A 24,329-nucleotide genomic window follows, 5' to 3' on the forward strand; every position below is an offset into this window, starting at 1 on the left:
AGCAATAAGTAGAAACTAAGTCCTATCTAATCACCACATTTAAAGAGAGTGAAGACCTATTAATCACTGGATGCTGATGGCTTAGTCTTCCTTATGGACTCCTGAAATGTTGAGTAGAGGAAACTCTAAGAGGAAACTTAGAGGAAAAGTTGATTCATGGAACATTTACAGTAGTCAACACAAGCTCACCTGGATGGCACAAGCTGCTCGTCTCATGTCGACAAAGTGCTTCCGCTCCAGCACGCCCCTGAAGCGGCGCTGCAGCATGACGATTCGCCGCAGCACCTCCTGATGGAGGAGGGTCTGAAGTCGCTGTCGCTCCACCTCCCGCAGGAACACCTGCATCATGAAGGAACATTTGGATTTGTCACAGTCTCAAACATATAGTGTTTCACTCCAACAAAAAAAAGTGATGAAGTGGTTTCCATTATTCATACCATTGTGTTGCCCACTTGATACCCAGAAGGCAGCAGATGGATCTGTCTGAAGAACTCCCTGATACCTGACTTGGTTGGGTTCGTGCCTCGAGGCAGCAGCACATGGAAGTGACGCACAAAGTCCTGCAAGGTGGTTTAGATACAGTGAGGCCACATTTCATTATATTCATAAATCATGAATAAACGAATAAATGTTTCTAAAATAAAATATCCTATTCTCAGTAGATTTATAACTGTGAATCTCAACATCTTGTCAAATTACTAAAAGTTTGACTCATGTTTTCAGTCGCACTAAGAGCACTTACACACAGTGCTAAGACAAAACGTACAGTACAATATCCAAAGCACAAGAAAGCTGCACAATGATAAGCAAACACAAATATATCTGCACGAGAAATTGCATAGAACTGTATCTTCATTCAATAGCCATCCTCATCACTGCATGATGACACAATGCTACCATTAAATAATACAGCAACACTGACTGCAGATCTGCTTAATGGTACACTGCAGAAGGACAGGGTTACCTGGAAGGTGTACTTGATGCTGTATCCTGATTGGCGGATGCGGACAGTTTCCAGCATCCCTGTGTATCTGAGTTGTCTGAGCACCAGAGTGTCATTGAAACGCAATGGCAGCTGAGAGAGAGACAGAGAGAGGGTCAATTTGAGGAGGAAGAAGAAGAATCAACCGCTACTCATAACCAGAAGCTCTGTTCCTCAGCAGCAGAAGTTACCTTCTCAGCGTTGGATCGAATACACTTCACGAAATACGGCTCCGACTGATCGAGCGTCTCCATCAGCTTATTGAGGGAAGCCTGCAAACACAAACAACTGATGTCACATCCTCCACCAAATGATATCAAGGAAGTTAATTGATGTTATAGGTTAATATGTTAAAAAGATTGTCTTCTAAAAAATAAAAAAAAGCTTAATTTACAAATTAAGATTCAACCCTAAATCACCTTATCATCATAGATGACAAAACAAAAAGGGATAAAAGCATAAAAACAAAGCATCAACATTGAGTCAGCAGCTTCTAAATAAATCTCCTTATATTAGGAGTGTGTAAAATAACTTCTATGTGTACAATATTCATGACATTTTTTGTATTTTTGCAAATACTGCATTTGCTGTGTCACAGATGTTGTTGTAATGCTCTGATTCTCCAGCAGAGGGCGACAGCAGCACTGACCTGGAACTGTGCACTGATGCTTGGCGGCTTCTTCTTCTTGTGCAGGTGAAGCAGAGACTTGGTGATGCGGTCGTGCAGCGTCACACTGCTCAGGTAGCGCAGGGACTTGACGTCCAACAAGTGCTGCACATGGAAAGTGACATATTCAATGGATCAGTTTATTGACGTATTTATTCTTGTATAGATACAGATTTTAGATAGTGTCTGTAGAAATGCTTCATTCTTTTGCCAGGTTTGTGTCTTACCTTGGGAAGGGCCGGTTTGCCTTTGCAGTTTTTGTTTCTCCTAGAGGTGAGACAAGTTTTCTTCATTAGCAGATAGTAAATATAAACTTCATGGAAAAGTGAACAGTCTGCACATAACTGTCCAATTTAAAAAGATAATTACAATGTGACATTCTTTCATTTGACAAACTCAGGGTATCCATGTGATTTTCTCCTGTGCATTTCCCCCTTAAACACAATCCCTCCTTCTCTGACAGCTAAGTGCATGTTATAAAAGCTCCGGGCTTGTATTAAAGATATCAGCATAAATATTAGTCACTGCAGCCGAGAGTCCACGTGTCCATTAGCTCAGGCCCGCAGATAAACTGGATATTTGAATTATCTGACATACATCCTGTACCTGTGTTGGAATTAGGGCTGCAAGTTACTCGAATAATTCAATTACATCCTCGATACAAATGCTCTGTTAATTTCCTATAACCATTTACTGCTATGTGGTCACTATGTCTTGGTAGCTTTGTAGACATGTACTCTTTGTGTGTTTTTTAGCATGCTGATTTGGTTGCTTAGTGTTTGGTTAGGTGAGAATGGTGGTCATGGGCATCCAGACGAGCCTCTACCTGTCCGCACAAGGTACAGCATGTCCACATTGACAAAACTATATTTCCCACAAAGTTGCAGGATACAAGGCAAAGGTAATTTTATGTCAAATTACTCAATTAATCAGTGGAAAAGTTGCTAAAATAATCAATAGCTTTAGCTCTAATTGGAATCAATATAAACAGTAAAACACTGGTGCGACGTGTGTGTGTCTCACTCACATCAGGATACCATGAGCTCTCTCAAGGAGCTTGCTGTTGGTCGAGTTGAGGAAGATCCCATCCTCCTCCAGGGCGGGACTTCCTGTTGAGGAGAGACGACTCGATCTGGAGCTGCGACCGTTGCAGCCAACGCCATAGCCATCCCTGCAGGAGGGAGAAACCGCTATTTGTCTCACAAGGTAACTTGATTCAATGTTCACATCAAAATCCAGGTTGTCCACGTCAACGACCTCAAGCAGGGAGCAAGACAATCTAGTCTGTCCAGACAGTCTCTTTTATGCATCAGAGAGAGTAAATGTTGGATGTCTTGAAACTTTCCACAATATAAAAAAAAATCTGAGGTTGAGGTCTTTGCTATTTAAAGAATGAAGCAGAGTGATAGAAATGTTGCAGTGGATGTTATGCAGGTCCCTGTTTAAGCCTCAAGTGAATGAATGTTGATATTCTTCTTGATGTTATGTGTGTATGTCAAAGAAAAAACAAACTCAGTGATATAATCAGTTTCTGATCTTTTAAACTCTAATGTAATATCAGTCTCGTCTGAAAATCGTTTGTATCGTCTCTGACTCACCAGCTGGCTTTCTCATTCAGGGCGTTGGTGCCTTGAAGATCTGACAGAGGAGTGCGGGGATTCTTTCTTGTGATACCTGGATGGAAGGAGACAAGGAGAGAGAAAAAAGAGAAATAAAGGAAGTGAAGCGATCAATGCATGATGGATTGGTCAAGGCATTATGACCTGGAGAAGCTAGGTAATCCAAACAGGGTCTTAAACTCTGACATATCAAGTCGTTTTTTTGTTTGTTGGTTTTAGGTCGAGATGGTTACGATTAGGGTTAGGCATTTGATTGCGAGGGTAAGAGGTGAGGGTTTGCAGTATGCTAATGAACGCCCTCACTAAGATAGAAGGTGTTGTGTGTGTGTGTGTGTGTGTGTGTGTGTGTGTGTGTGTGTGTGTGTGTGTTCTTTACCTCAGTGGTTTTACAGGAGAACATTAATTCACATGGAGACCTTACATGTAAAAACAAGCAGCTAATAAGCTTAGTGTTATCTTGTTAAAGTTTAAACTCCCTGCTTTTTCTATGCAATAACTTATTGCTAGAACACACACACGCACACACCCACAGGCACGCGCGCACACACACACGCATGCATAAAGCTTAGCTTAGCTTAGAAACTGGAAGACTACAAATATAACAGAACCTACATACTACCACCTCTGAATCACACTGAATACTATACCTTATTTATTGTTAGATTAAAACAGTTAATGCTGTTTTATGAGGGGATATGTGCCAGACTATGTCTTGGCTGGGAGCAGCTACTTCCTGGAGTCTGGCAACTTTGGTGGTATCAATCACCTTGTCATACTTTATGCAGGAAATAATTCCCAAATCTACAACAGGACTCTTTTAAACCAATCCAATGTATTGATCTAACATGGCAAGTTGTGATTGTTGCTTTGTCTACTGACTGAGTGACTAATCAGTGCTGAGTTGAATTTCTATGATGTTGGAGGTTTTTATTTACAAAATACCCTGGATGACTGATATTGATGCGTGTGTAGTTCCTATAATAATAATAGCAGGGTGTCTTTTTATCAGAATCTACAAGTCTGGTGAATAACCACATCTTTCTAGCCCCATGTCTTCAATTTGTATGGATTCCATTTGCATCTCAAAACTGCTCCTCCAGAGCCACAACACACATCATACAGCTGTTTTAACAGGCTGAGAGGAACTAACCATGACTAAAACTCTGACGCCAGTGTGTGAAATCAGTGAAGTCTCCCTTTAACACTAAATCTCCAGAGAATTTCCTTGAAAATCAGTTTCAATGGCGACAGCTGTTGTAATTCAGTGGAGTTATGTGCGTGAAAGCAAACAGCTGCTTTACAAAACACAATGACGCACAACATGTATACACATACTCAGAAGTGTAGGCACACGATGACAAACTCACGCACACAACCACATGGTTATCAGTAACACATGATCGAGAATGAGCATAAAATCGAGATAATCCAGGGGCTTCATTAAACCCTGCTGGTCCACATGGGGCTGATTCATTTGCCTGATCGCTCATCCGTGCTGATAAGTCTGCTTATAAGCTTTGCCCTTCAGTCTGAGCAGCGCACAGAAAGGCCAAGATGTCTGATTACCACTGTCCTATTTTAAAAGCTGTGATAAATCCAGCTCACTGAGGCTGAACATCAGAGGAGATCTATTATTCAAAACTTGACCACAAATAGCTTTTTCCGACACAAAGTTGAATTCATTTCTCTGATTGGATTGAGCTCCTTGAAAAGCTTCTGATTGGGATTTTAGGAATGTCGAATGGGAGCGTTTAAAAAAATAATTGTACTACAGCTCAATTCAACAGATATATATCGACAGGCAACAAATCCATTTTAAAGCCCATGTATGAGGATTTTTACTCTAGAATTAGAATTACTCATAATGGATTATGAGCTCAGCGAAAAACACAAACTAATCTTGAAAAAGTGTTACATTTGTCTAAGAGCAGGTGAAAGAAAACAGGAAAGTATTTGTTTCTATCAGCAAATACAAATAAATTCAGTTATCAGATTCTACTTGAAGAATAATTAATACGTAGCTTTCTTGATCCTAAAAACATATCGCGATAATTTCATCAATCAAAAATAAACACACCGACTCGAAATTGAAAAAGAAAATATTCAAGGTGATGGAGATGTCATAAAAATATAAAACAATAACCATTGTGGTTTATTTATTTTAAATAAAACATAGGTTATTCAAAGAAATGTATTTATCCCTGCTCATTCAAAACTTTGAGGGAAATTTCTCGGCATTTAAGATAAAGATTAATGCAAACAAATGTTTGTAGTAATGTGTTTTCAAAATTTGGAATGGTTTCACTATTGGTGTTCTTACTTTGAAGACTTGTGACTGAATAGTGATAAAGCAGAGGCACATTTGGCTTTTCTCTCAGTTTGTCCTCTGCAGAAACATTTTCTGAGGTGCTTTCACCTTGACTGGACCCTGTTAACTAGAAGGTGAAAACATTTTCCTACCATGTCCAAATAATTTAACCATAAGTTTTACTATTCAAGTATAGCATGGGGCCAAGGGGCTTGTGATTTTTGAAGAACTTACTGTATTTCTCATCTTTGCATCTTTGAAGGATCTCAAGGCTCCTCTGGTGAACCGGGTGGTGGAGGAAACTGAAGCTGTCGACAGTTTTAACAACGGTACAGGGAACTGCTGCATCGTTTGCTAAAATAATAAGAGAGGGACAGAGAAAGACAGAGAGAGAGAGAGAAAAAAAGCAAGAGACAAGGAGACTTAATGTTTGAAATGAAGCATCTGTATTTTCATGTAGGACAAATGGATTTAAATTCTCTAAACATTAAAAAAGGGAACAGAATGAGGAGACATAAGGCAAATGAAGGTGATGGGGGAAGAAAAGCAGCAGAGGAGCAGAAACAAAAATAGGGATGAAGCTGACACAAAACCCTCCGAGATAAGTCAGTGGTGACATTTTCAAACACTGCACTGCAACATTTTTCCCATTTAATGAAAATAAACATGAGAAGAAGATGAAACCCCTCTTCCTCCTCCCCATCATCATTAACAGTAGTAGCACAACTCTAAACATCTCCCTAAACACACCCTGTTGTTCTTGGCCCTGTTAAAACAGGAATTTGGACCTCACAGGATAGAGCATAGCTTTCTCTACAGTAATGAATTGTATCTCAGTTAGTTTACAGCAAGAGGGTGTTTAGTGGTTCAGTTCAGATCGTCTATTGGGAAACGGCCACACTAAAAAATTTGATGGGACAAAACAAGAAAGTCATTAATATTTCTAACAAAATACAGGAGGGATGCTGTGTGTATTTTGGGTTTAAAATCATGGAAAGAGTAAATAGGGCCAGATTTCATGAATTATGAACTTTCTTTTAAATATAAATTGACTGTGGAATTTTTTTTTTTTTTAAAGAAAAAAGAAAGGTGCCTTTGCAAGTTTCTGGACCGAAAAGCGGTCTGCTCAAATTTAATTTGTTTTTTTTGAAAACGCAAAACTATTCCACCAACCATGATATAAAACATAGAGAAAAAGTAAATCCACTCACATTAAAAGTCATGATGAACAGGTGTTGAGCCTTTTTAGTTAACTAATTAATGGACTCATTGTTTAAGCACCAAATATAATGACACAAAGCTGTATAATAATAATAATTATAATAATAATAATGCATACTGACGTATTTTGACTAATACAATATGACTGTTAGTGAATTATTTAAAATTAATAAAAAAATATTTATAATGCAAAATATATGCATGAACTTAGATCGAAAATAATGTTTCATGCAGGAGCCCTTTTCCCTAAGTTGACTGAGGTTTTCTCCAGTAGGCTGCTGCCACATTCTGGGTTTATCGACCTTTGCTCACCAGTTTTTTTGTGGGTGTGTCTGCGGCCGGCCTCCCTGAAACCAACCAGGGCTCTGAAGTAGGCTCGCAGCACGGCCCAGCGGAAGGTCGCCACGGGGTCGATTCCCATCAGACCACAGATGAAGGCGTTCTTGCTACTCTTTAGCAAGGCCACGACGTCGGGTCGCATGTGGTCAGTGTTCTTCTCCCTGAAGTCCTGAGCAAAGGAGAGACACGTGCATCCTGTAATGTTTGTATCATCATAATGAAGTAAAGAGGTTTCTATGCCCTCTCATTGATATTGTGTGTATCACAACATCATAGACAGAAACATCATCCACAGACAGACTTGTTTCACTGATTAGTTACTCAAATCAAGTCAAATCATGTAATTCACGTATCATAACAAACAAAAGTTACTGTTGGTGCTGAGCCTTTTCATTGTGAGGTAAGTGGAAAGCCATTTGGCAGCAGAATTTACAACTATTCTGCTGCCAAAAACTAATTACGGGCAAACATTTCACGAGGATTAGGAGCTTCTTCTCCTTTTACCCCAATGTTGTGACACAAAAAGCAAAAAGCAACAAACAGAGGAAGAGGGTTAACACCCCGACTGATCTCTCTCCTCCACGATGACCAATCACAGATGGAAGTGAATGTCCGATCATCAGGAGGTTACACAAATGGTCGGACAAGGGCATATCCCTTCAACTCAACATCCATGTTTCCTGAATGTGTCTGCGCTGACTGTTGGATAAATGCCACATGCAAAAGAAAGAAAGAAGAAGAAGCAGGACCCAGACCTCCTTCATCGGAGAGGTGAAGAAGGAGGGAAGTTTCTGATACTATTCAACGTACAGCTTAGAGGGAATATAAAATCCACCTTAAAGCTCACCAACTACTTCAATGTAGCCCAGACCATAACTCCAATGCCCCTGTAAAACCACAACTTTGAATTAAAGCTGTGCGAGTTTTCCACACTATTTTATAGCACAGACATACTCTGTGTGTATCTGGTTCACTTATCTCGAGAACCGTTAATCATATCAGCTTCACACTTGGCATGTTTGTAGTTAACGGCCAAAGAAAGTGCAGTATTGACTTTGGTGCAATTCGTTCAGTATTAATAACATTTTAATAAACAGGCAACCAGTGCTCTGTAGCAGTGACAGCAGGGGACTCATCAGTGTAAGTAATATTATCGAGCAAGACAACAACAGGCACCGCACTAACTCTAATTCCCAAAATGTTGAACGGATCCTTTGATATCTATGATTGGCACAAGAGACGAGTCTTTCACTTCTTTACATTAAATATTAGGCCAAGAAATGTTTCTCTCCCACACATATGACTGCGGAAACCATCCCCTCTTCTTTTCTCCCAGTAACTGGATCTTCTGACCGAAGCTGTGCTCTGATAACAAACTCTAAACCCTAGAACGTCTTCTCTCTCCATGTGATGCCAGTCAGCTGTGTGCTCACCACCGAGCCGACGTCTAACACATTTCACGACTGCGCCTCTCGCTACACTTTTCACACCAAACAACTCCTTGGCTCTCAGTAGATATGGGATACAGAGCCCATACACATCCACAACCACTGACTGTTACAGATTTACATTATAGAGTCAAACAACAATACGCTCGGCCCATTCCCGCACATGTGCTTCTTATCAAAGCGCAGCTGGGGGGGTGAACAGAGAATTAGATTTGGCTGGAAAAAGAGGTCGACAGAACAACAGGTAGGTCGGCTGCAGAGTCCAAGGCCTGTGTGCTTAAACCGGCTCTTTGAGATTTTTTCGTCGAAAAACACCAGTGGTGAATGAAAGAGTTGTGGTTTCAGTTGTGTGTACACATTAATAAATATCTCTTTATAGAAATAGTATGTCCACCAAGGTGTCCACCAAGAGGATGTTTGCAGTATCACTTGGTGAATCTGTAAATGCAACACACACATTTAACCGATGGACATTCTCACCAGAACTTGTGTCTCACCTTGACTCTGTACTTGACTTTACCAGCGTAGTGTCCGATGATGAAGGCAGGCTCCATGACAGCAGGGAACTCGATGTAGCTGTTTCCTTCATGCTGACGCTTGAACTTGTCCAGCAAGGTCTGATTGGAAGCCTGAGGGAAACTGGACCAACAGGGATTTTTTTAGGCTCAGGTTCAAACCACAAAGAATCTGAATGATATTAAAAAGATTTAAAATGTATTTAGGACATTAGACATTGTGCACGGACCTTTGACACATCAAGTCAGTACTTGTCAGCTGGTATTACCAATAAACAAATGAACCTGTTCTGTGTAGATCAAGAATGGAGTAATAGATTCTCCTTCAAGACACCATTGAAAGAAAAGCTGTGAAACTCAGAACTGATATGATTATTTTAGTGTTTTTACTAGTTTTTTAAAAATTATTTCTTGGTGGGTCCTATTTTATTGTATTGTTCGTCTAGCTGGGGATTCTAATAAATAGACCATATACAAAACTTTCTCAACAGTGTCTCCCCAAGAATTATTTCAAAATGGGGGAGTTGTCTCTTATTTTACTGAGATTTTCTTATGACCCTCATTTATCAAGAGCATCTTGTGTGAATAACAGGTCCAATTCTCCAGCTCCATTTCCCAAATCCACATTTAGATTCAAGCTCTGTCACAAACTCAGTGTAAGAGCTCAGATTTAACCCACTATACATTCGTTTTGTTGTTTCCACCTTTGGTGCATGGTTATTTCACCTATTCACCGTTGAACTGGGCTGCATGGAACATTCCTAAGTGTCTGTTTCATGTCATCTAAACCTCTCCTCCCTACAACTACTGAAACACATTTCTGCCTCAAGTGTATCCACGGGGGGGGGGGGGGGGGGGGGGGGGTCATAGCTTGGTGCTGTTACTGTACAAATGAACCCCCCTATCCTGCAGTAACTTAATCCACTTCTCCAGAGGCCCTGGAGCACAGTGAGCTCTGCTAACTGTGAATGATGAGATCTCCAAGCGTCTTTCTGTCTTTTCTTGGGTCATCGTTTAGTATGATGATCCTTCCTGTGGCAGCATAAACCCCAAGTGAGTTCCTGCTCCATCTCATTTTTTTTCTTTAGAGATCTCCTTTGTACATAATTCTCCAAAAGTGGTTTCCCCCTCCACACACACACAAACATCTACTGTACACACCATTTCTTCCATTCCAGGCGTTATTAGATCCAGACGAACCAGTTATGCTAAGTGGCAAGTATGATGACAGCTAACGCAGAGAAATATGGCTGTGTGTGTACTGCTTGATGTGTTTTTACGCAAAGGGGAGTGGGAGAGCACTGGAATGGATTTATGGAGGAGAGATACAAAGAAGCAGCGTGCCGACCTGCAGGAGGAGAGCGTTTCACAATAGATAGAGAATTGAGAAAAATCATTCAACAGGCTTCAGAGATGCTGGTGGAGGAATAGGCATGTTCTTTAAGTCAAAGTTTAGTCCTGGTAGAAATCCGGGCTTTGTTATCAACCATACAAATGATCATAAGGAATGCAGAGGTAGCAGTTTGTCTCTTAGATTCACTAGTGAGGTGTAAAAATGCTATTTGTGCATTGGTGAATAAATTGAAACAAAGTTTGCTAAAAGTTTGCTTTCTTATAGTACAATTTCAAATGAAAACTGTGTTTTTAGTTGTCATTCAGAAGTTCTGTAGTGTAGAAATACAAAATAAATTGCTACACTCCGTTCACTCTACTACTAAGGTCAGACTAAGTTGGTTTCAAGTTGAAGTTTACAAATCCTATTAGTCAGGTGTCGTTGGATGTGATCTGATGCAAAGATAATCTTCCCTTGGCAAACCATGAGGAGGATCTGATCTGTGATCTGATATTATTTCATTTGATTTATGAATTCTGTTTAAGTTAAGTAACCAGGTCAGCCAATCGTCTTGCGATGGATTTACCCCCAGCCCAACCGTGGCTATAATAATACAAATTCCTGAGATTTAGAGAATACTATCCTGATATTAGGAGAATATAGCCGCAATTGAGAAGAAAGTCGTAATATTAAATATTAAATAGAATAAAAAAATCCCCCTTGAATATCACAGAGATATAACCAATTAGAGCCTTTCAGTCGACCTCTAGCCAACATTTCCTGACATTCCTCCCAAAATGACAGTTGTTTGTGTAAAATTAAGTTTTTTCATACAAAACTACAACTTTAATGTTAAAATTTCTCAGTGAGGTGACTGCTCTTCCCAACAACTCCTAAATGTGTATTAAGTGTATATAATCCTAATGAGAAATATACAACTCCCATTCAGACCAAGTGTGTGTGGTGAACTGGTGCTTCTTAAAGCATCAGCTGCAGTAGATGGCGTACTTGCACTCCTCATCCAGCAGGTGGAACAGAGCGGTCGGTTTCTTGCTGATGAGGTTGATGCAGCCACTGTTGTCGATGTAGTCGATGTTGTGCCAGGTGATGCCCTCTGACCTGTACTCCTCCTGCAGGGGGAACACAGAGAGGGGTCAGTAAAGACACCAAACATGAATGAATCAGAACTGCTGTGGAAGCTGGTACAGAAGGAAAAACGCCACAGTTGACCCTGTTGACTATTTTGAATCTTTCCCTAAATAAGATTGACTCAACAACAGATGATTTTCACAAACACACATACAACTGGAGCACAACAGTCTATTGTTTGTCACCAAGAAGTAACACAGGGACGGACAGGGAGTCAAGGGCAAGTTCTAAGATACAGTGGGAAGAGACAGACGGGACTGATGCCTGGGCAGCTAAATGAGGTTTCTGGTGTATTTACACGCACTGCTCACACATCCAGTGTGGCCCGGACGTTACAGATTTCAACAACGTTCAAGAGACAAACCTCCTGTTAACTGGACAACAATGCATCATGAGCCATGTAAAGAGGATTTATTCTTTCAGGCAACCTTTTCCCAGGATTGAAAACCTGATTACCCACTATGAAAACACCTGGCTGTTGGTTGGTTGTCAGTTAAAACCCTGACAGATGGTAACGTCTATGTGCCCCTGGGGGCCAATGATCACAAGGACCCCACTACCCCTTAGGGAGAAACCACTGAGAGACACTAGTTGTAATACCCTGCCGGTTGGGGTGGAAAGTAAAGTAAATAATGTGGAAGGGGTGGTACATGTTTAACGTTCTCCTCTCCCTGGAAAGCTACTGTTTGAAAAAGGTATGTAAGCAGTTCCTGCTCCAGTAGCTCTGCAGGTCACAGTGAGTCTTACTGGTGGACGGTTAAAAATGAGCATGGACAAACAGCAAAGCTCCCTCTGAGGGTCAGCACCAGCAATCCAGTGAGCTGAGCTGAACACAAGGAAAGAGGTGCATCAGGCCAATACATAACAAAACTGATTAAAGAATAATAATAATGCTTCAGAATAAGATACTGCTCATTGTTTTATAATGAGAGCCTTTCCAGTAGTTTCCAGTAGATCAAAAGTACTGAGAGTTATTTGAAACAAAGGATGTATCTCTCTGAGAAGCTTCAGTGTCCACTTTTTTTTTTTAATCGCAATCTGCCTCTCAGATGATGTCTTGTCTTGTGTGCAACTCTGTAAAAAATGCTCTGCTGAGGAATATAAACATTTTCACTGCCTTTGATAGAAATTAATATTTTAAGCAAAGAGGGTTTACAGCAAAAACCTTAAGGCCAAATCTCTGGGGGTAACAGCTGTCTACAGAAGATGTTATGGATATCCAGCCAGAAAATATATTGCCTTTGTTCTAAACAGCATCAACAGCATTTACAATAGCAACATATGCACATGAAGTCATGATTTATATCAATACATTTCTCAATCAGATGGAAAGGCAGAGAAAGAGAGAGATGTGTCAGCTTCTATAACTGAAACATTTCTGGTTCTGGTGTATCCAGCCAAATCGTATGTGTTTCCATTGAGCTTGAAGAGTTGAATTAAACCAAAGTTACTGCCGATGTCGTAAACCCACATCTTTGTCTGCTGCAGGGTTGAGTACTTTACTCAATATCTTACACCAACGCAAAAGGGAGGCAGAGTGCAACACGAGTGTCTCTGACAGCTTCAGACAGTTGTCAATTTCCGTCCACATTGTTTAAATAGCCAACGCACTTGCATCCATGGGTTTGTTGATCTCACAATGGGACGGTCAGGTGCATTTGTAAGTGCATATGAAGGCTTTGCTCATTATATCTGGGTGGGGAACCGGATCAGGGGCAGAGCCAGGATTTTCTTTCCCCCCCACTTACTTTAAAATTATAAGACAGGGTGCTTTTCAACATGTTTGCAATATTCCTGGAGAAAGGTGCGGCTCGATTGAATTTAAAGAGACTGCCTGCCTGAGTGCAATAGGAGACCAAGTACAAAGCGTATGCCCCTGGTGCAGCCACCTTCTATTTTAAGTGGATTGGGACACTTGGACACACCATGAACACCATTGTGCCATGTGCTTTACAACATTTAAATTTAATCTTTCTTCCATATTAGCCTATGAATGTGTTTATTGAGTTGGGAGGTAAAAATGGTTGTTCTTTAAATAGTTTAAAAGCGACCCCTACAGACAGAGCTATGTAAAGTATTCAGCTTCCCTATATACCATACCCAATGTTTCATAGGAAAGAGTCTCTGAAGGTTAACGTTGACCGGACATTGGTGCTCGTCAAAAGTGAGCAAACTTTATTTATTTAGTACTTTGCAAACAAGAAGTCAGAAAGAGGTTTACAGGAGAAAGGAAGAGGGAGAGCGAAAGAGACAGATTCTAACATAGAATTGTTCAAACCACAAAAATATAACATTACAAACAAAACAAAAACAAGTGGGCTCCGAAAGCTTCTCCGGGATCCTTCTCTGGTAACCATTAATACTCGTTCCCAATTTCAGTGCAGACCACAGTGCCAAACCTTAAGATGTTAGTGTGCCTCAAACAAACGTCTTGCCAGAGTCTGAAACCAGCTCTCCTTCACACCTTCCTAGAAACTGCATCTCACAATTTCTGTGACCTTTCAAAACAAACACTCCGACAGGAGCTCCCATCATGCCATCCAGAGGCCAGGTTTTCAGAGGTGAGAGGGTAAGACACTTCTTCAAGTTTAAGTCACAAAGCAATCTCCATGAACAGGAATGTGTAAAATGACTGGAACTGACACAGATGTAGATAGGACTGTGCATGTGTGCATGCCCTCTAGGGTAAAGAATTGAAATCAGCAACTAGAGCACTGTCTTATATGTGACTCAGCATAAAACGTGACAAGGTGTTCAGAACATGTGGCATGTTTGATTTCCTTCAGTGCTTAGAGATGATGAGGCAGAACCGAGAACCGGGCAGTGAAAAAGTTTGATACGTGAGCTTTTGTCTAACTCTCCACAGACGTGTGACTGACTCAGCTCATCTGGCTCACTTTGTTGTGTCTGAGAGAGAGTTTGTGACGACGTGTTTCGGTAAGATGCGCGCACAAGGTTAAAGAGAGAGACGCACAAAAACATCAGCGATTTTACTGCACACACATGCATGTTTATGGAAAGAGGTCGACCCAGCAGACAGAGCTGCTACAAAACTGTGACTCAGTACGTGAAGCATTCACAGATGCTGGTTCAGTTACGCTCCAGTCAAACAGCACAATGACTGTGAGACCGTCCACCCACTAAGAAACAGCTGAATCACATTATTTTAATTTAACCCCTGATCACACTAGCGGCTGTGACTGAGCTGATCAAATTATTTAACATTTGATATTAAAAACAGGTAAGACAAGAGTAGGACAACAGCAAGAGCACCACAGTGGAGGTCGTATAACTACGTTGTAGCCGAAAGCTTGAGAGCTCAATTTGCAGCTCAGATTTTTGGAACCTTTGAAATGAGGTGGGACTGGATGTCAGGATTCAACACGGAATCATGAGCTGGTTAGTTGGTTGGTTTTGTTTCAACTCAATATCATGAACATTAAATCAAAGCTCTGTTGCGCCCTGTAGAGGCAAACTGAGGAAAAAGTCCGGACCCAATTCTCTGTAATTCCTGCGGTCATGCCTGAATACGGCTAATGACATCTGTGTGGAGGCAGAAGGATTAGGCCTTGGCAAATAAATCCAAACTCTATGCATGGCTAGATATCACTAAGAAGAAACTTGGGTGAATTGACCTTTTAAAATGTGCAAAGAGAACATAAAGATCCATATGTTAAACAGATATTGGGGCATATAATAGACAGCCACAGATGTACAAAGCCAAGGTCTAAATCCAATCTGTGAGCAATAAAAGCCTTGAAACTTCCTTCTGCTCTGAGGAAAGCAGGGAGATCTGTTTCAGTCTATGAGGTTGGTCAGGATTTGTGGCCCCCGCTCTGTCCATTAGTCAACTCTGCGTCTGTTCTCTGCTGCGTAATGCAGTGCAGCATTTAACTGGCCTGAGCTGTGTTTGGCTCGACGCCCTGGTGTGGAGGTGTGAGGGAGGTTTTTGTAGTTCTCCATCTCTCCTGCTATCTCTGTATTCCCTCTTTCTTTTTATGCTGGAATAAACTCAGTCACATTAGGCAACAGGAATCTCCCACTTCTATCTTATGAGGGTAAACCTGGCCGCATGTTTTGATGATATCTCCTGAGTTGAATATGATACAGTCTTTGCCTAAGGTGGTGGCTGCCGTGCATCGTCTCCCTTTCATTAACCACTGTCACACAGGAGAGAAATCCAGCACCATTCGACAAGTACAGTGTAAACAGGCCTCAAACAGACTCCTCCATCCAGATGAGGGCTCTAGCTGTAGTGATCCTGTGGTGATCCTGTTAGCTTTGGCTGCTGTTCTGAAGGTAAACACACAGTGCTGCTGATAAGACCACCTGATTGGCTGGAGGCAACGGTGACGGGTTCTAAGTTACACTGGCTTAATTAATGTTCATTGATTTAGATTTCTGCTTTGAATCCTGGAGACCACACAACGTCTTTAACAGCTCAAAAAAAAAAACTTAAAGATTATATACGCACAAGAGCTTAAACAACAATATATCAGCCAACTATGTAAAGATACAGTGAAGTAATAGTGTACTGTGCAGAGAATGTCACATCTGAGCATCTCTGTTCTTATTTGGTAGCCAGTGTGGGAGTGTACCCGAGTCATGGGGATGGAGCAGCGGTAACGAGTCATATTCGTCACTCAGTCTCAGCTCCCATCATGACCTCTGCTCCCGTTTTTATATATTAAAATAATTATTAAAAGGAAACTTATCAGAAACATGAACCTTATTGTTGCCACAACATACATCTTTTTTTTTCACTATAAATGTACGAGAACAGTTTGTGGCAAAGGAAAAGGATACCACTTGTGCAGGTTGTTAAGAAAATAGAAACAAAAACGGTTAACATTATTATTTTTACATATAAAGCTTCAGCAGTTCCTTCATTCAAACAATTTAGAGTCAAAAGACCTCAAGTTAGAAAATCTTGTGTGTAAAGTGAACTGAATATCAAAACCAGACATTCTAACATCGTTTACATGTACATATTTGCATGTCATATTTGTATATTACACATGAGCACCGGAGGAGCCCAGCAGGTTTAACAGCCACAAGTACATTAACAGGATAGTAGAAACTATGTATGTCGATTCCTATAAATAACTGTATGGTGTTCAAGTGTTTCTCGTTTACCCAACATGGTCAAGAGCTCCAGATTAAATAGGTTGATCTTGCATTTTTTAAAACAGCAACAATTCTGAGATTATGAATCAACTGTAAGCTAAACCTTAACCGTCGTAATTATCATTTGATTTGATAATCTTACGCAGATTGGGGACATTTTTAAGGTAACTGAACGCTGGCTGATCTGAGGTCAGCAGTTGAAGAGTCAACACAATGCAGCAGACAAGGTGGGGAGAGCTTTCTCTCCTTCTGACGTCAAAGTGAGGGCACAGGGGGCCTGTAGCATGAACCGACAACTTTATTCAAACAAACACAAATCAGCAGAGATCTGGCAGTCCTCGATTAGGAGGCTACAGCGACCTGCCTCAGAGGGGCTCCTAGAGCTCAACTCCATCTCAACTGTTGTCTTGTCAAACAAACTCACCAGCGGCAGAGAGCCAAAGATTTTGACAACCCCAGTGATTTAAGGATAATAAACGTGAACTCCCCTGATACGTTATTGGGCATGGCCCTGTGAGGGCGAGCATCACATCAGCACTTGGACACTTATTAGCTGAACAAAACATTGGAGCAAATCTTTAAAAGGTCCGATCAAAACAGAGATATCCATCAAGGAGCACCTGCTGACGCAAAATGACGGAAACCATAACTGTTTATAAACCTGCCTGTCTGGAAAGCAAGGCCTGTTTGCCTGGCCTGTGTTATTTCATGTCATTAGTGAGTCCTCCTCAAACTGTTCTACAATGTACTGTCACTTTTTATTGTCTGTGCGCTGGACGTATTAATATAAAGTAAAATACAAAATAAAAGCTCTGATATTCAGCTCGATATTAAGTATTGTTGTAACAAAATGAACATGTGCTTTTACTTGGGAGACAAATTGCTAAGGGGTTAACAGGTCCCCCTCTTCCAAACAATCCTGAGACGGGTTCCTTAGAAGACCAATCCCCTTTGGAGGTTGCTGGTGATGTCACAGTGTTTCTGCTATCAACTGCTGCTGTTGTCCCTGCCCGACCTGTTCCATGTCTGTTGCTCAGTTCACCAGTAGTTTCCTCATTTGTCAGGATATTGTACAATGACTTTAATTCATCTACCATATTTTCTCTATTCCAAAATGGCTTTCTATGCTCCTGTAGACAATAGACTGGTCTACATGTTTGTTTATCCTGATAATCAGTGTAGTCTTCACAGGTGAATCCCAAGGCTTTAACCAGGAGTAGACAATCAGAGCTATTTAATGTTTAAACAACAGACAAGCAACCCCCATCAGTCACAGATTTTAATATTTTAGCTGACTTGAATAATGGGTGTGCTCAAACAGTAAGTGCTATGCCATCTAGATCTAAATATCAGAAAACAAAAGCTGATATTCTGAGCTCTAGTCTCATATTTGTCTTTTCATATCAGAGTCCAATAACAGTGTACAACATAAACAAAGGAATTGGCCACAGAGTGTTGAACGTACATTTTTACAGTCACAACCTGCAGGAGTAAATGCTACAACATGCAGTGTATGTGTGTGTGTGTGTGTGTGTGTGTGTGTGTGTGTGTGTGTGTGTGTGTGGCCTGAGGGCTGACTGTCAGAAATAGATAACAAAACCATTAGCGGGGGCAGATCGGCAGTTTGTGATCTCCATCGAGGATTTAAGGCCCATCACTGCACTCGTTTACTGAAACCTTTTTTTCTTTTTTTTCCACACTGGCTAGCCCTTAGCTACAGGCCCGCCTTGCTGGATTGCCAGGACCTATCAGGGGTCTGCTTGAGGGAGATGAGAGGTGACAGCTACTGTGACACAGTCCAACTGATAGAGATTCATTATCTCCCCCAAAAAATGCCTCCCTCGCTCTCTGATGTCTCTCTTTCCAAGCTCCATCGCTTGTTCTATGGATTATGAGAAAAAAATAAAACATGCATGCAGAATATTAAGTGGTTTGGCAGTTGGTATCTGAATAAATGAGCATAATGAATACATAATATGGCTGGTCAGGGATTAGTGGTTCAGTAATAGCACTTTTGAGTGGAAGGGGTTTTGCCGGTGGTCGTTATGATGCAGGAGCGGACGTCTCTCTTATCAGCACATGTGATTGTGAGAGCAATGGTGAATAAATAAAATGAAAGAAGACAGAGCAAGGCCATTCAGAGGCCTTTCACCTCGATAAGTGCGTGTGTTAACTTAACCAAGCTACATAATTAAAACTGTTTGCACTGATGTCAGGGGGACGTGGCGATCCAGCACAAGGTACTCAAGGGAATGATCAACCTGCCGATTGGTTGCTTGCAAATGGTCTGAAGTCTGGTACTACTGAAGTAAAGAATAAAGTCCTGTCAGTCATAATATGCTTCTCCTCCACATGGTGTGTGAAGCTTACAGCAAGCACTGGAGTGATGTGTATGTTTCTTATATCCACAGTTGCCATAATCATAGATTACAGGGTTGGCCTCTCAGAATGAAGTTATTGAGGCTCGGTGAGGCTAATTATCCACAGATGAGTGGCAGAAAACATTATGCTAAAATTAGAGATTACAATAAATTAATTTAAAGTAAATAAGGAAGGTTGAGCAATGTACAGTGGGGCATGTTCCATGCTGACAGAACACAGACTCTGGTGGGATGAGGCATACAAGGCTTTATAAAGCGGAGGTGGATGGACAGATGATTAGTTCAATGTTTAAAGTGCAAATTGAGAGGCGGGCCTACCCCCAACACGCACACACACACGCATACACACACACGCACGCACCAGTAGCAGTACACAGTCTTTTGAAACAAGTCACGCAGTTTCCTGGTGGCCCAAACCACGACGATCCTCAAAGGTTTAAACTGCCAACAGAGAAGGCCAGTGCTAAGACAGCCAGGGTCAAACCATAGTTGTTCCGAGCCGTTCGGACCGCTGGCACGTGATCACGGCCGAGGTCTTGGCTGCCAGGAAACTCTGATGTCCAGAAGCCCTCCACTTAACTTAGCTTCTGTCCCAAAAGTGTGTGTGTAATACAGCCAGGGCTGAAGCCACAGGAAGGATGTGGACGTCTCTGAATTGCAGACGAAGTGCTGGGATAGAGGTTTAGTTGCAGCATCGATTTGAAAATGTGTGCAGCTATCCAGATTCCATTTAAAAAGTATCGCTGGTGTCAAGGGGAAGCCAACCTTTGATAAGAGGATGTTAGATATTTAGTGTTCAATTTTGGGGTGCATAATATGGCTAATTAAAATTGACTTTGGATTCCATAATGCTGACATGCTGTCTAAAGTCACACACTGATTTGAAGTTATTTTGTTTAATTACATGTACTTTACTGTAAGCTGAGCCCGGGTAAAAACAACATCATCGTCTTAATTATTTGCATGTAGCACAGGGAATTATTAGTGGTGCTAGAAGGTTGTAAATATGATTTAAAATTCAGAACAAAGATGACAAATTACCACATTCTGGTCCTTCAGCTTCCAGATTTAAACCTAAAATAACCCAAATAGGTGATTATGTATTCTTCGTTAAAAGGAGCTCTTCCATGCATTCGCTGATACTGACTTGTGCTCCTGCATATCTTCCAACCCTATCTTCTAACTTACTTTTGACAAGGTTTTTAGACTGCAAGAGTGTAAACAAGACCCCCAATGCCTGCTCACCCCACATCAGTTCCCTTGTGTGTGAGTATAAACTGTTGCTGTGCAAACTTGCGCACCATGTAAATCTTCTTCTACTCAAACAAACTGGGGAGTTATTGTGTCTTCCATTTGAAAAGGAAGCTCTCAGCACCAATTCTTTACTCCATCAAGGAAATCAAACCAAAGCATCGAGGCATTTTTAAGAACATGCGGCTGCCAAAATAATGTGACGCCAGTGCATCAACTGACGTCATCACACACCAAGGCACAGTGCATGTATGAATGTCTGCATGTTGATAACATTGTCATACAGGCAGAGAAACACAAAAAACAATAATGTGTTATCAGCTAGTGCACAATAATCATTGTCTGGAAGGAGAAGATACCAAAGGAAAGGAAAGGAAAGGAAAGGAAAGGAAAGTAGATATAGAAATATCACTCTACCTGTTCTAATTTGAAGATGTGCTGGTTGAAGTAGTGCTGGAGTCGCTCGTTGGCGAAGTTGATGCAGAACTGTTCAAAGCTGTTGCTCTCATAATCCTCAAAACCAAAGATGTCGAGGACTCCTATGGACAGGATCTATAAAGAAAAACAACAGAGCTCATTTTTTTGTCCATATTTTAAATATGTATGTTGTTATTCATCATAAGAATTATGCTAAGTTTTACACTGTAAACATCAGTGATCCTTTATCACATTAATTCTATTTTGTTTCTTATAAAATCTCATCCTTTAGAGCTCCAGTGACACAGGTGACCTCTGGGTGTCAGTAAGATTCATGTCATCATAAATCATTTTAACATGCACCATCTATTCTAAAGGAGGCAAAGACAGCCTTTAATTATGAAATGGACTGTTAAAGTGCTGTCCAATTTCATTTACATTTATTCAGCAGTGTTTTATTTCTCTCTCAAGGGCAATTTTTTATTCAAGCATTAAAAGATACAAAACATGAACACACATTGCATGCATCCACTGTGATGTGCACATAAGAACAATGACCTTGACAGAAAGTAAAACCTCATCGACCCCCTGACAAGCACACACAGATGACATCAACACGCATGCACGTGTGTCCAGGCACACACACAGACACACACTGCAGAGGGACAGAAAAGGGCCACAGGGAGTAAACTGAGCTGAGGGGAACTTGATGCCATCTGCCCAATATTCCTGTCGTGCACACACACTCTGCACACAGCAATACGCGCACAAACACAAACACACACACCCCACTCTGCATACACACACGTACACACGTACAAACACACACTGAATGATCAGTTTTCTAATCCTTACGATGCCTCCACTGGGTATGACTTGCCAGCTGCCACTCCCAACATGCACAGACGCACGCACACAAACACACTTCCACAGTGGTGTTCCATTTCACAACACTTCCAGCCTCTCTGCCAGATAGACAGAGAGACAGACAGACAGACAGACAGATATTCAGACAGACAGACAGACAGACAGACAGATATTCAGACAGATATTCAGACAGACAGACAGACAGACAGACAGACAGACAGACAGACAGAGAGCAGGATAGGGAGCCCAGTTTGTACAAATAAACACTAAGGGCAGAAATAACGAAGGAATGACATGAGTGAGGATGAATGGAAAACGTCTGTTTTTCCATCAAGAGTTAAATATTTATCTTTTAGTATAACAGACTGTTTTACATATATTTTTTACTTTTTTTTTTACAGCAGACATGTTTCAAAAGCGCTATTGATGATGATATTGATTGTACCAGCTTACAACCAGGTGTCAAATAAAACTAAATTATCATACATCTTTTTAATATTCTGTCCTTGTTAACTAGTTTCTGAATTTTAAATCATATTTACAAATACAATTAATTTGTGGAGAAACAATTCAATATGGACAGAAACCTGTATAAATTCTGTGAGATTTATACTAAAACACTGGAACATTCATATTTCATATATCAGATGTTTTGGAAATCATTTTAAACGATAAGGGGCCCCTGATCTTGAGTATTGCTCTCATCAGCTCGTGCACAGAACATTTTCAAATGTTTGAAAGTTATGTAAGTGAGAGAAGGCTCGAAACTGGAGATGATTGTTTTTATGTTTAGAGTTGAGGTCACTGATGTTTAGGATAAATCAATCATTGCAATTGGTTAAATTTTCCTTTCATGATATAGCTACACTTTTGAAGAGAATTGAAGAGACTGCCATTCGAGAAAATTGTGTTCGGTCCAACTGAAAGTTCATTTTAACAAACATAGCACAAGACATAATAAAACTATCACTATCAATCATATACTATAATACCATATATCTTTTGAAATCGTACACTGTATGTTACAATGACAATTCACTTAACACACTTAATTCAAGTAATAGATAAAGAAATACATAAATTTAAAAAAACGTGAGACTGGCACAGTACAATTAAAAACAAACACTAAGTGGGATATGAAGAGCACTGTTACTATGAGTGTGAGGTCATTCCAACATTTACTTCCCATTAATGACAACAAAGTCGGTCCAAATATGACAGATAAATGAACTACCCTTTATTTTCAATAATTTGAAGGAGGCAGAGCATGTTCATTAAACATGACAAAAGCATACAAAAACATATGAAGTTTTCAAAATGTGATGAAACAATGTTTTCTCCAGTATGTTACAACGATACTTGTTAAAGCATGAGAGAGCTCCCACCTTTGAACTGTCCTCCAGGTCCTTGTTGTTGAGCAGGGCGTGGTTGGTCCTGAACACAATCCAGTCGAAAAGCGCACTGTACAGCGACTTGGCCATGGAGTCCCTCACAGTGCCCACCTGCACAAACACACACACACGCACAAAACGCACACAGACAGACAGAGCATGTCAGCTTATTTCTGATCATTAGCATAGGGGTTTCCTTTATCAAAACCAGTGGCTGATACTTTTTAGTATCTCAGAGGGAAAAGGGTTCTCCACAGCAGAATGAATGAACCTGTCCTGCCTCTGCCAGCTACTCCACCCCTCACCTGAATCCACCAGATTTCTGCGTTGTTGCGTCTGAGCGAAGAATCTCCTGCTGCATTGTTCATGTGTGAAAGGCAGAGAAAATCCAGACCGAATTTTGTGGGGATTCTCCGGAGTTTCTGTCTGAAAATGGCTATACAAACCCAGACGAAAACTAAAGCTCCTTGGCGAATGTACAAGTTTTGGCTCAAGTAATCTGCCTAGCAGCTAAATGACTGTACTACTGTAATTTAGAGATGGGATTTAGGAAATACCAGGGATATAACCACATGCTTAAAGCCTGTGTTAAAGCTCCCACTCTGCTCACAACTGTTTTTTATGTTGAGTGGTCTTGCTGTGTGCCGTGCTGTGATACCGTAGGTGTTTCCAGTCAGGAGCCAGAGCCCTGTCTGCCTCCAGACTGGCAGATCACAACTTGGACAACTTTTTCATGGATCACTTTGGATCCATAAAAAAACAACACTGCCAAGACAGGCTATTATGTCTCATTAAGCCAAAGAGCGAATGTGGTCACACAATGAAAGCTTTGCTAAGCTGACATAAGAGTTGAGGGGTTAAACAGATACTTGGACACAAGAGCACGTTCTTTGGAAGCTGGAGGTGTTATGATTGAATTGGCCCCCATTATGACTGGGTGATTTCTTTAATCTCGTTTAACATTTTGTCCAATCATTTAAATAGCAAGAACCCCAAATAGTTTAATCCAATCAGAGAAGATGTAATACAGCAGAGGATGTCAACCTTTGTCCACCTCTGGTAACAACACAAATCACACCCTTCTTTATAAATATTACTAACCCAATGAAACCACAACAAGCCAAACACATGAATGGTTGATCACAGGTTATATACAACAACAATCAGTTGTTAACGACATGAAGACATGCGTAGCAGACACATTGGACCGGTACAATTCTACAATTTGTTTGGTGTCCGACATTGTTGTGTCCATTGAAAGCAAACTTAGTAGGCAAATTAAACACAGATGTGACATCCTTCTATATGGACAGC

General features: G+C 40.8%; 1 protein-coding gene across 6 annotated transcripts in view; it reads right to left on the reverse strand.

Moving 5' to 3' along the window:
- Window positions 1–24,329, reverse strand: part of LOC128444636 (unconventional myosin-IXAa) — a 136,614-nt gene that overhangs the window by 22,892 nt on the left and 89,393 nt on the right. For all 6 annotated transcript variants that reach the window (XM_053427208.1, XM_053427207.1, XM_053427209.1 and 3 more), the window contains 14 exons: window positions 23,010–23,126; window positions 20,758–20,892; window positions 11,441–11,562; window positions 9,082–9,223; window positions 7,110–7,305; window positions 5,811–5,930; window positions 3,248–3,323; window positions 2,677–2,820; window positions 1,877–1,916; window positions 1,632–1,754; window positions 1,174–1,254; window positions 965–1,075; window positions 438–560; window positions 190–339 (listed from right to left, as the gene is read on the reverse strand). In XM_053427208.1, the coding sequence (XP_053283183.1) occupies window positions 190–339; window positions 438–560; window positions 965–1,075; window positions 1,174–1,254; window positions 1,632–1,754; window positions 1,877–1,916; window positions 2,677–2,820; window positions 3,248–3,323; window positions 5,811–5,930; window positions 7,110–7,305; window positions 9,082–9,223; window positions 11,441–11,562; window positions 20,758–20,892; window positions 23,010–23,126 (1,680 nt within the window). The remainder of the gene's footprint in view (window positions 1–189; window positions 340–437; window positions 561–964; window positions 1,076–1,173; window positions 1,255–1,631; window positions 1,755–1,876; window positions 1,917–2,676; window positions 2,821–3,247; window positions 3,324–5,810; window positions 5,931–7,109; window positions 7,306–9,081; window positions 9,224–11,440; window positions 11,563–20,757; window positions 20,893–23,009; window positions 23,127–24,329) is intronic.

This window comes from Pleuronectes platessa, chromosome 7, assembly GCF_947347685.1.
Source record: "Pleuronectes platessa chromosome 7, fPlePla1.1, whole genome shotgun sequence".
Taxonomy (NCBI): Eukaryota; Metazoa; Chordata; class Actinopteri; order Pleuronectiformes; family Pleuronectidae; genus Pleuronectes; species Pleuronectes platessa.